Source organism: Argiope bruennichi, chromosome 3 (assembly GCF_947563725.1).
Source record: "Argiope bruennichi chromosome 3, qqArgBrue1.1, whole genome shotgun sequence".
NCBI classification, from domain to species: Eukaryota; Metazoa; Arthropoda; class Arachnida; order Araneae; family Araneidae; genus Argiope; species Argiope bruennichi.
The window spans coordinates 112,475,129-112,487,334 of record NC_079153.1 but is presented as its reverse complement, the minus strand read 5'-3'; the positions used below and the strand labels follow the sequence as shown (position 1 = coordinate 112,487,334).

The following is a 12,206-nucleotide window of genomic DNA, read 5'->3' as shown; positions in this document are numbered from 1 at the left end:
AAGTTATAAATATTTCATTTAAAAGTAACACAAGAGTAGTTTAATAATTATAGATATTATTTTGCAAATAATTGTTAATTCAGATTGGCAACAGTGATATGTTATTGAATTTTTGAGTTTGTTGTTTCAAAAAGATCAACAAACTCAAGTTCTTCAACTTCTTTTATTAAACAAAAGTTTGAATAAAAATAAGTTGATGTTAATTTGGTAATATTATTTAAAATGTAGTAAGATTTCGTTTAATGGTAAGTTTGTCTGCATTCCATTTTTGTTGACACACGAATGCAACAATATAAAATTCCTTTTTCAAAGGACAATCAGACAATAAGACTGGGTTTCAATGGTCATCTGCACATTTGAAATATCGAGACTACGAACTCGGTTATAGATAAAGCAACCACAACAAACTTCAGAAAAAGTATTTCAAAGATTCATTGAATGAAGAATAAAAAGCTACTCTTATGTAATTGAAATTGTGAATCAATAGATGAGTTTCCAATTTTCAATTTGTTATTTTCATATCAAATAGTTTTCATTGACATAATCATCCGATATGAAATTTTACCAAATCGATTTGGAATTTAATTCATCAGTCAAGCTAACATTCGTTTTATGGATCTTTCTAAATTTTTTCTTATTCATTATTCATTTTTTTCTATTTTCTTTAAAAGGACAGTTAAAAATAAACTTCGAGAGATATATGCACAAATTATTTGAATACAAAATTATTTTCGTTATCGATTCAAACTAAGTAATTGAATTCATAAATCCAATTATTCTACCATCTTATGAAAACAGAATGGAATTGTGTTATGTGACAGGAAAAAAAGAAGTACTCGCCATCTGTGCTATGTTATAATAAGTTTATTACTTTGACATTTATTCGATACTTCTATTGATTAGGATGTACATAAGAATCGCTTGTTTAATTTTTTTGAATTATATAAATAAACGTACAAAGAATTATTTTAAATTTTTATCATCATGAAGTTTAAAATTAGGTTATAAGAATGTCAATAATGCATTTGAAATAGAATGGGTAAAAAAAAAAAAACTTCTTATCATTCAAGAATCGAAATCGAAAAATAAATGTAAATAGTTTTGCTTTGCAAAAAATAATTTTGTCATATATATATATATATAGAAAGGTAATAAAGCATTGAAGCTTTTTTTTAAAAAAAACTCTCATTCTTTACAGTTTTTAAACTCAGTATTTATATTGTGTTACAATTTTTTTTACACATTATTACAGTTTTTTATATTGATTTTATTATATGACTTTATACAATTTTTATATAATACATTAATTTTTCTTTATATTGGAATTGCATGATATACGGAATTGTTATTATATGACTTACAGAACTGATATTATATAATATAAAAAACTGATATAATGTGACATTAGAAGGTATTACGTGAATTATAGAAAAAGCATTATATGCCATACAAAAAGGTGTAAAATATTTTCTATAAATGCTGGGTTGATCAAGCACTTATTTTGAAATTTGAAATGATACTATTAACCATGAGTAAAATGGCACCATTAACTTTGGGTATTAAATGGTGCAATGGTTAATGTACAATTTCAACAATGAGCGTATAGAATAATTTTTATTTGTCGCCCAATCAGTTTAATTTAAGTACTTTATATGATAATGTAATTGCCATAAACTAAACTTTTGCTCTGATATATAATATAATTACGTTAAATAGGCATAATCTGATTCAGTTAGTTAACCACCAATCCCTTTCTGAATATTTTATTGCAACATTTATAACAAAAATACTTTATAATTTAGGTTAGAATTATATTAATAATGACAAGGAATAAAAAAATTCTGTGTAAAGAAATTAAAAAAGCAGACAAATTTTAACAAAAAGTAGTATAGTACATTCATTCTAATCTGACACATATAGAGGCAGACACCTGCCGGATAATAGAGAAGGTTTAGATTAAGAGAATCATATAGAAATTACTGAATTATATAAGGATACATTTTTCTACGTGTAAAATAGGAACTATCAATATGTTAAGGAGAAAAAAATGCTAAAGTAAGGTGTTTAGTAGGAATATATCTAACATACAAATCATGTGCTGAAAAAGGGAAGATTTCGAATTTTAAAGAATGGCTTTTGCCCTAAAAATATGTTCAAAACTCTAAATGGTCTTCAAAAAGCCTGTTGTTGATAGTGACATATATGAAATAATTTTGCGAAGCATATTTAAAAATATGATAAACGAAAATCTTTATGGAAAATGTACTGGAATGCAGAAACTCGACTAAAGAAATATATAAATACTGAAGACCAATAATTTGCAAACTTAAAAAAATTGCATTTAATTTCAGTTTGAATATCATCTATTATTGTGACATAATTAAACTTTGTTTTCAATAAAATGGTCTAGCTATTTTTGTACTCGTCTATATAAAAACCTTGTTAGTATTAGCAGGAAAGGAATTCTTATAAGATATTCTAAGGAGAGGAGAGGAACTAAACTACTTACTCCAGAGAGGTTGGGGCGTACCTTGAGACGATTTCATCGAAGGGGTTCGAGGTTCCTGGGGCCAGCAGGACTGGCAGATGGGCTTGAGAAGTTTTCGCAACCCTCGTCGGTGGGGGCGCCTGGACAGGACGTAGACCACAGGATCTAATGTGAAATTCAGGGCCATGCAGATATCCGCAATTCTGTAGAAAGGATGAGATCTTGCTGGGTTCTCAGTCATTGAGAACTGAGCCATCAGGATAGTGATCTGAAAAGAAAATCTGATTTTCACAAAAGTATCGAAAGCTGCAAAAAATAAGTTTATTAAAAGAAAAATACATAAAGAAGTTATTGTAAAAATTAACAAAAATTTACATTTATTTGCAATTAAACTTAACATCTTACGCTGAAAAATTAATTCTTCAATAGATGGGTGAATATTAAGTATAATGGCATCACGATATCAGTAGAATAAATCTGATTTTTTTACTTATGTATCTAGAATTTAAATAGTGATAATTAGTTTAATTAGCAGTTAGGGAAATTATAAAAATGTGCATCTGCCTGATACTTCAACAGTAGAATATGTAAAAATAAATAATTTTGTTTCAAAATATTTCATACAAATACCTAACATCTATATTTATTTTTCTATGATTAATGTCGCATTTTTTTTTTTTTTTCTATTTATACTTGGAAAGAGAAAACGATTTTTGAAGTTAAATGGTTATTTTCTCTGATTTGTAAGAAATCGGGAAATGAAAAGTTAAATGTTCCTTGGTAATCTAAAAATGCGATTAGAATATTTGATAAATCGTAAAAAAAACTATTAAATTTTATCATAATAAAGTGCCGGCGTCCTGGTATAGGGGTAGGGTCTTCCCCGTGATCTGGGCGTCCCGGTTTGGGCATGGTTGTTCTTCTGTTGTTCTATCTGTGAATGTGCCCTCCTGTAAAAAGGGGTTGTGCAAGCGAATGAGTGATGCGTGAGTGGCAAAGTCGTACTCTTGGCCCTAGTTGGCGCTGCTATAAAAAATAAGAGACCTTCCCCCTCAGGCTTAAATCGCTGTCTTCGTAACAGCGGGCTTGTCAGTGACAAGTGCCATAAGAAACAAACAAACAAAAGAAAAGAATAGCTTTAGCCGGCGTCCTGGCATAGGGGTAGCGCGTCTTCCCCGTGATCTGGGCGTCCCGGGTTCGAGTCCCGGTTTGGGCATGGTTGTTCTTCTGTTGTTCTATCTGTGAAATGTGTGAATGTGCCCTCCTGTAAAAAGGGGTTGTGCAAGCGAATGAGTGATGCGTGAGTGGCAAAGTCGTACTCTTGGCCCTAGTTGGCGCTGCTATAAAAAATAAGAGACCTTCCCCCTCAGGCTTAAATCGCTGTCTTCGTAACAGCGGGCTTGTCAGTGGCAAGTGCCATAAGAAACAAACAAACAAAAGAAAAGAATAGCTTTAGCCGGCGTCCTGGCATAGGGGTAGCGCGTCTTCCCCGTGATCTGGGCGTCCCGGGTTCGAGTCCCGGTTTGGGCATGGTTGTTCTTCTGTTGTTCTATCTGTGAAATGTGTGAATGTGCCCTCCTGTAAAAAGGGGTTGTGCAAGCGAATGAGTGATGCGTGAGTAGCAAAGTCGTACTCTTGGCCCTAGTTGGCGCTGCTATAAAAAATAAGAGACGTCCCCCTCAGGCTTAAATCGCTGTCTTCGTAACAGCGGGCTTGTCAGTGGCAACAAACAAACAATAATAAAGTATCTATAATACTGTAAATGTGTAACTATATTTAATAAGTTATTTATTTATTCAATCGTTAATAGCAATATTAACGATTGATTCTGCACTGGTAGTTTATATACTGCACTGCACATTTCAAGAATTCATTAGAGTAAAAACAATTTAAAGGATATAAACTGTTCACATTTTATTTTCACATTTCACATCACAACTCCTAACTCAAAAACTATATTTTATGTTGTCACCAGAGTCTAGTCGCCTCCATAGTCACTACAACTTTTTTTCCCGCTTATCACCCATTTTGAAATCGTCACTGTGGTACACTTAAAAAATATTAGGCATACCCTAAGAACAATTTTCGAATACTGTACGTACTGTGCAATTATAATGAGCAGCAGCGGAAACAATTGTGGTTCTTTTACACACTGACGAAACAATTAACAACAAACAGAACACTGCTCTTTTCTAATCACAACTTGTATTTTGCAACGACTCGTAAGAGGGTTTTAAGAGGATCCTATTGGCAATGCTACCAATGCAACGCCTTGATTTCCTCATTTAATTACGACAAAAGAAAAGTAGGTCGGATTGTATGAAGCGGGATAGTCTTGAACCGGGTACTTGGGAGTGCATTGTATATATCTTGAATCCTACGCTACATTTCATTCATCTAGCACATTATTTCTTTATTATGTTCAAGCACAGACATGATTCCTAGTAGGGTTTTTCCAAATTCAGAGAATCTGATAAACGAAGATTAATAAATTAAAAAAAATTAGATTTATTTTTGACAATTATAATATTTTCTGTGCTTATACTCTCATAAAAGAGAAACTAAAAAATGAGCAATAATAGCAATTTCATTTGCTTATCTTCTAAATGCTGAGATGAAACTACTATTTTATTGAAATATTTAAAATGAGAGACGCCAACTGCTCTGATAAACAATGAATAAAAGATGAAAGAAACAGACGGGTAGCTTCAGAAAATAAATCGTTGCCATCAAGAAGAAAAATATTAGTTTCATAAATATGCAGAAGCTCCCATGTTGAGTGTATAGTACTTGCGTTAGTTTTCAGTCCAAAGGAATTCGTATTGAATGACTGCCATTGTAATGTCTATGCTGGATCTTACTGCTATCTATTTTTGTAGGATTGAATCAATATTTCAGATAAGCAATGGTTTGTGAGTTGAACTCGATTGTATGCGTGGTGAGACAGGGCTGATTTCTGTAATTCTGCACTGAGTTATGATACATAGTTGCACACTTATATGTTTGCATTTGAATATTTTAATACTTAGTTAATGTTTAATAATTAAGTACAATTAGTAAATGTTTAATTGACGTGAGATGATTAAATTTTCTAATTCATTATTTTAGTAAAAATTTGAAGTTCAAAACTATTTTTTAAAAAATTGTATCCTCACCCCTTTTTATGAATATACGCATAGCAGTATCTGAATTGTTCTATAGAATAAAATATAAATATAAAAAAAGATATTGTATTTCAAAAATGTTTCAAACTCCTTCTTCTTTCATAGTTTTAAAAAGATTTGTTTGAAAAATAATTTCGATTAAAACGAAGTCTTAAAATTTAAATATATCTATTTAACTATTTAAGTAATAAAAAGCCTTTGAAATTATTTGTTATTTGTAATTATTTTATCATTCATTTTCGTATTTATTTCAAAATTACAGATTCGTGAGGAATTATCCTCTTAATAAACCGTTGTGTACTGAAAAAGTTAAGAGCCCTTGCTCTGACAGCCATAAAAATAATGCTGCGCAGCTGGGCACTAGGGCGTATAAAATTTAAGAATCTGCAGAAATAATTATAGGTAGTGTTCTCAGTTCTTCAAAATGTCTCAAGGACGAATAAGTTATTTAGAAGAAAAAATTGTAATAAATTGCGAATGAGGAATTTAAATAATACAGTTTAATTAAATTAATTGCTAAAAATTGGCTGAAGTTGAACGTGTATCATTACTATAACGCTTGGACCCGAATCACATTTTATAACATGTTAATAAGATAATGGTATTGAACAATTTAATAGTATTTCTAATTTTTTAATGGTATTTCTGTAAATAGATATTTATTATATAATATCTAGAATTCTTTGTTACATTTATTTCTGTTTATCCATTCAGGAATAGTCCATATTTTCTTTATATTAGAAAAGAAAATTATAAAATCAGGATATGGGCATTTACAAAAATTGCGTCAAATCTGAAGCCCTAAACTGGCACGTTTTTTTAAAAAAATTTATTATATATATTTTTTAATTATCACAAATTTTGAAAGATAGAAGGAATTTTTAAGGGTATAAAATTTTTACCTGGATATGAAAATGAATTAAGTATTGGTGAAGCACAAAATTGATTTCTCTACAAAATTTATAACATAAAATATTCCAAACACACTTATAGCAAAACCCGTCAAATTCAACATCGTCCATTCCACGAGCTGACGAATGAACCTACAATTAACCTTACTGATGTTCTAGTTCAGGAAAAATTGAGATTTTGTTTGCAATATATTGTTGACATTGGAGTTCGTCGATATCGACATTCGGCATTTATTTCGTAAAAGAAACGAGAGTGGATAAATGGAACATGCACAAATCTCCTACTACTTGTGTATAAACTCTCTTAGATATACGGATGCCTTCCACATTCTTAACACTTAAAAGCACAAAAGGCTTACAAGACATAATAAGAATATGATGAAGCCCTCTCTTACAACCAAAGTAGATTCAAGATAACAGAGCGGTAATAGAATGGGAGTTTTATAATTTTTGAAATCTTTTCTTGCAAAAAGTTTTACAAGTAGGGTATTTAAAATATGCAACTGGAAACGCAAACTGATTGAGACCTATGATGAAATTTGGGTTAATTTAATTTCTTTGATTTTCCTTATATCATTTAAGCTAAATTACTGGTCTGTTTTGAAATTATGTGAAGGATTTAATAATTCTGAATCACGCCACACTATTGTGAATAAGTTTGACTCATGAAAACAGATTTAACTTGTTCAAAATCAGTGGATAATTAATGGAATTAGATATTGAATAAAGGAGCATCCAATATCTTAGCTGAGGTCTTAACGTCAGGCTATCGAAGGCACTCTTGATAGTATCAAAAATCACAATTCAAACTCAAACTGTCTGAAACTTTGCAATTTAAAGATTTATATCAAAAAGCAATTGGAAGCTGATAGATCTCGATATAGAAAAAAAGATGATCTGACATTCGTTTATATCAAATATTTTTTATTATCTTCAGTCTTTTGTGATGCAGATGAATTGTACTAGAAATCTTGGACATGGCCGTGCAATTAAAAAATAACAGATGTGATTTTTCGAGGTTCGGATATGTGACTTAATAATATAAAATTAAAAAAAACCAAATTTATTTTCGCATGGACCAGATATTATGTCTTGCATCTTGTGTAATTGAAACATATCATAAAAACTTGTTAAAACGTATGAATTATTTATGAACTAAAGCTTGAACTACTATTTCTACCCCTATTAGTACTACTATTTCTTTTTCTACCCTCTCTTTCTTACAGACGTCGAGCGATTTCAAAACCATACACTATCTGTTACACGTTTTCAATTTACTAATTTTTTATGGCTTAGTTGCAAAAAGAAAATTATTTATAATTAATTTCTAAAAAATGTATTGTAATATGGTAGCGTGGATTATTCCAAAGAAACAGGCCGATTTTTAAACCGAATTGGTTTATTTCGTTTTTGACACATAGGGACGATCACTACATTACACAACTTTACAAAGACTAACATTTAAACAGGAAACCTTTCAAATTTTAATAAACTATTCCTTCCGGTGTTCCTTTTTCACGCACACCGCATCATTCAGCTCCACGCTTCTTTCTCCACGTTGCCACTCGTCACCAACTAAATTTTGTCTCTGTCGCCATCTCACCAAAGTGTCTAGTCCTTCAGTACTTTATAGTATCTTATGTTATTAATAAGCGTAATTATGGCTTTTTATATCAGCATATATTATTGTCTAGAAATTCAAGACATTTTTTTCTCATTTCTAATTTGTATAGAATTTGTGAATTATTAATTGAATTTCGAAGAAAAACCTATGTTCTATAATTATCTCCAAAACAACGCGACATTTTGGTTAATCTTTAGTTATTCAAAATATTTATTCGAAGTCTCAATAACTCCCTTAAGAATGGTCTATCGTTTTCGAAAATATGAATGTGGCAAATTTTATATTATTAGGTTCATTGACCTGTTTCGTACAATGCCAACAGTTATTTACTTGTTGATTTCAAGCTGGAACATAATTTAACCTTTCCTTATGACAATGAAGACTTTATCATCTGTCTTCCCACACCGGGGAGGGGCACCTCAGTTATAAGGATAAGAAGCTTCTGGGATGATGGTTTGTTCTCTCCACATTAGTGGTATAGAATTGGAGGGAGTAGGCTACCTTCTACCGATGACGAGAGGTGCTTCCCATGGGAAGGGTTGTATCGTAGTCGGTGATACAATCTTTCCTGGACTCAGGAATCAAACTTAGTTTCCACCTATACTGTCACGGCGTTTTGGCCATTCAAATTTAATCCAAATGCCTCTAATTAATTGGGGCGGAGTAGCCTTGTGTGGTTACCATTAATCAAATTACTTACTGAGAATTTTTTTTTCATTAAAAATATTGTGATCCAATTCTCTTATTATTCTCTCATCATGTTTTTTAATATCTATGAAAAAAATCTTAATGACCGTGACCGACTTTTATTATCACTGATTACCACTATGTGCCTTTTTCACCAGAGCTCTTACCATTTGTGGTACCCAGCAGGCAACGAAGAAGATGCAAAGAATGACCATCAGCTTTGCAAAAGACAATTCCTCAGGCGTGGTGTGGTTGTAGGACAACTCCCTACTGTCCTTCCTCACTGTTGTCCTGCCGCAATGAGCCAGACTCTTCTTGCCCATACGGCAGAGCGCCTGTACGACGGCCAAGTTGCAACATACGATGACCAGACAAAGAAGACATCCAAAAGCGAACATAAGGAAAGCGTAGGCGACGTCTGTGGGCTCCCGGGCGCTCCGGTAACGAGTGCACCGAAAAATCCCGCTTCCAGGGATCGCTTCTTCGTAGTAGATCCCGAATCCGGTAAACGGCAAGCAGACCAGAAAAAGGGCGATCATCCACAAAGAGAAGATGGCTCGCTTGATGAGTTTGTGGGTGACGTGCTAAAAAAGAAAGAGTGAAAAGTGATATAAAATTTTAAGAAAATCGAGGAAAATTAAATATGAATAAACAAAATGATAACCTCAATTTTCGATAAGTGATATAATGGAATGAATTACAAACTATGGGCCGTGGAATGGCCATTAATATTATTTATTTTAAAGGTCACTTTCTAAAAATTGCATACGAAAATCATTGTATTTGAAATTTTTTTAAAAATACAAAAAGAAAATTAGAAAAGCCATAAAATGAAAAAGAATTGAAGTGGCAAGACTCTGCAGTAATCTTTTATAACGATATCGTTTGCCATTTTCTGAATAAATGTTTGGCAACGATATTTAGCAATTGCCAAATTTGCACTTAGACAACTGATGGAGTTCTCAACCAACATGATGCAACCGTGCTTTATAAAGTTTTTTTTAAAACTTTAGTACAGAAACAAATTGAATGCAGAAAGTAACTACAGGCTAAAACTGTCTAGTTTTAATTCAGATATCCACATCTCACTGAGTTTTTTATTTTGAATTTTGATCACGAGTTTTTTACTCTTCTTATATACAGTTAAGTAATTACAATAAAAGTTTTTTGCTTTATAAAAAAATGCAATCTTAATCAATTCATAGTAAACTTTACTGATTGCTGACATAAAGTGCAAATATACATATATATTATATGTGTTCTATTTGTTTGTTAATATACTTATTTAATGAACTCAAATTATTTTTTACTCAACAAGTTAAGAACCACTGGCATAAAGTTACGGTCACATGACCAACATAACTGTTTACACCATCTAATATCAAATTGCTTGTTATAAAGTCATAAGTTGGTATATGTAATTATGTTTTGATATATGCATGCAATGTTTCTTTGTAACAGCAAACCATCATTTCTCCTGACATTTGTACAATGGATTTTAAATTTGAGTTGACACGCATTTGTCAATTGCGCATAATTTATTACGTTATAAAATTTTATTTTATGATTTTTTTAATGCTGAGATGGTGGTAAGTTATTTTTGCTCTCATACAACAGCGAGATTTCATTTTGTCTTTTAAATTTATATTTTGTCTTGAAACGGAAATAAGGCTATTGCAGATAAATTCTGTAGTCTGAAGGCAGTGATTCACAAGCCCTCTAAGCCAAGAAAATCCGACCACACCTCACCAAACTGACTGTCAATGAGGGATTCGGTTTAATTTGGCATGGTATGGTGAGGAAGGCTGAATATCAGACAAATACAAATTTCCATCGCCCCGCTGAATCTGGAACGGATCCATTTCAGAAATATAGTGCTATAAATAATGTATCTGTGTGTAGGGGAGGTTTAAGCTGTATGACACTTTCGTGAATGGAGCATAAAGGAAATTGTTTAACATACTTTACAATGTTATTTACAATTCACGCCATTACTGGAGATGTACGAATTTGTAAAGTATGGAATCTCCGTGAAAAACTAAGTGTTAAATATGAAGGAGTGTCATTACGCTATTGCTGTGGCGTGAAGTGACCGTAATTGACCAAATTTAAACTGTGGTCAAGAGATGAGGATGACACATAAGCTAGAATCCGACATTCCAGATTTCAACATTGTGCAGATTTGAAATACATGAATCAGGGTTGATATATTTAATCACCATAATCAATGGGGAAAATAATTCATTAGGCAAAATCCAGTCTCGAAACTTCAGTATTCTTAGTGTAAATATAAGATCCGTCAGACTTTGAAGATAAAAATGGAAAATAGCAATATTTTCACCTCCTCTTCCTATACGGCCTTACAACCTAATATTTTGTTTTCGAAGAGCTTCTCACACTCAAGACTTGAAATCAGAACAGTTAATCACACCTCTCCCTTATCCTACGCTAGCAGACCACTGCTACCAGATCAAACAAGCTCAGAATGAATAACACAGGAATTAAAGGAGAAGCAATTGATACAGAGTGTTGTGAGATACTCCGACACTATGGCCTTGTTCTTTATTCCTGACTATTATCTTAACAAATTTAAAAGCAATTTTAAAATTGTGAGGATGATAATGCGGGCCAATTAATTGTTGAAGATCAGTAGTCGATATAATAAAATTTAGAACAGGACTAGTTTAATTTCACTGTTTTTAAGAATCCTAAAGTAGATAGAAACTTGTATTACTCCATTCAATGTTTTAAGGAAATTAACAGTTTTTTACATGGAATCAACTTAAGTTTCCACTCCTTATAGATTTCAGATATTATTATAAAATTAATTAAATGTGATAAAGAATGTTTTTTTTTTTTTGAAAAATCTGAAATATAATTGTATAATAAAATTTCTCGTAAGAGAGAAAATCAGCTCAATCAAATTGCTTCAATTGGTTGAGCATTCGGATTGAGCAATTATCCAATGTTCAGCTGGGAAAAATTGCCGTCTAGACAAGACTCAATTTTCTATTTATCATAATTACTTTGAAAAATTTATTCTGTCTAGAATATCTATCTTTATTTTGATTACTAAAAAAAGCAGAATTATTTCTACATCTGATTACATAACTAACATCCAAAGAGTAAAACTAGTAGTAGTTCGTCTAATAGGACTGTAGAATTCCGCTACCCGCCACAATTATTTCAAAAACGCACTTAAGCTGAGCAACTTGTCTTTAATCATATGGAAATCCAGATATTGGATGACTTTCAACATTTATTTTTTTCAATATTACTTATTTATTCAATATGAAAAAACTAACCACCTTTCAGAATTATTCAATATGCTT

The 12,206-nt window shown here is 31.7% G+C and overlaps 1 protein-coding gene across 2 annotated transcripts in view; it reads right to left on the bottom strand.

Moving 5' to 3' along the window:
- LOC129962498 (prostaglandin E2 receptor EP3 subtype-like) overlaps positions 1–12,206 on the bottom strand; it is a 119,260-nt gene that overhangs the window by 3,809 nt on the left and 103,245 nt on the right. The window contains exons 2-3 of one of the 2 annotated variants that reach the window (XM_056076237.1): positions 9,042–9,458; positions 2,510–2,756 (exon numbers count right to left, since the gene is read on the bottom strand). In XM_056076237.1, coding sequence (XP_055932212.1) covers positions 2,510–2,756; positions 9,042–9,458 — 664 coding nt within the window. The remainder of the gene's footprint in view (positions 1–2,509; positions 2,757–9,041; positions 9,459–12,206) is intronic. The other variant, XM_056076238.1, reaches the window with a different exon arrangement.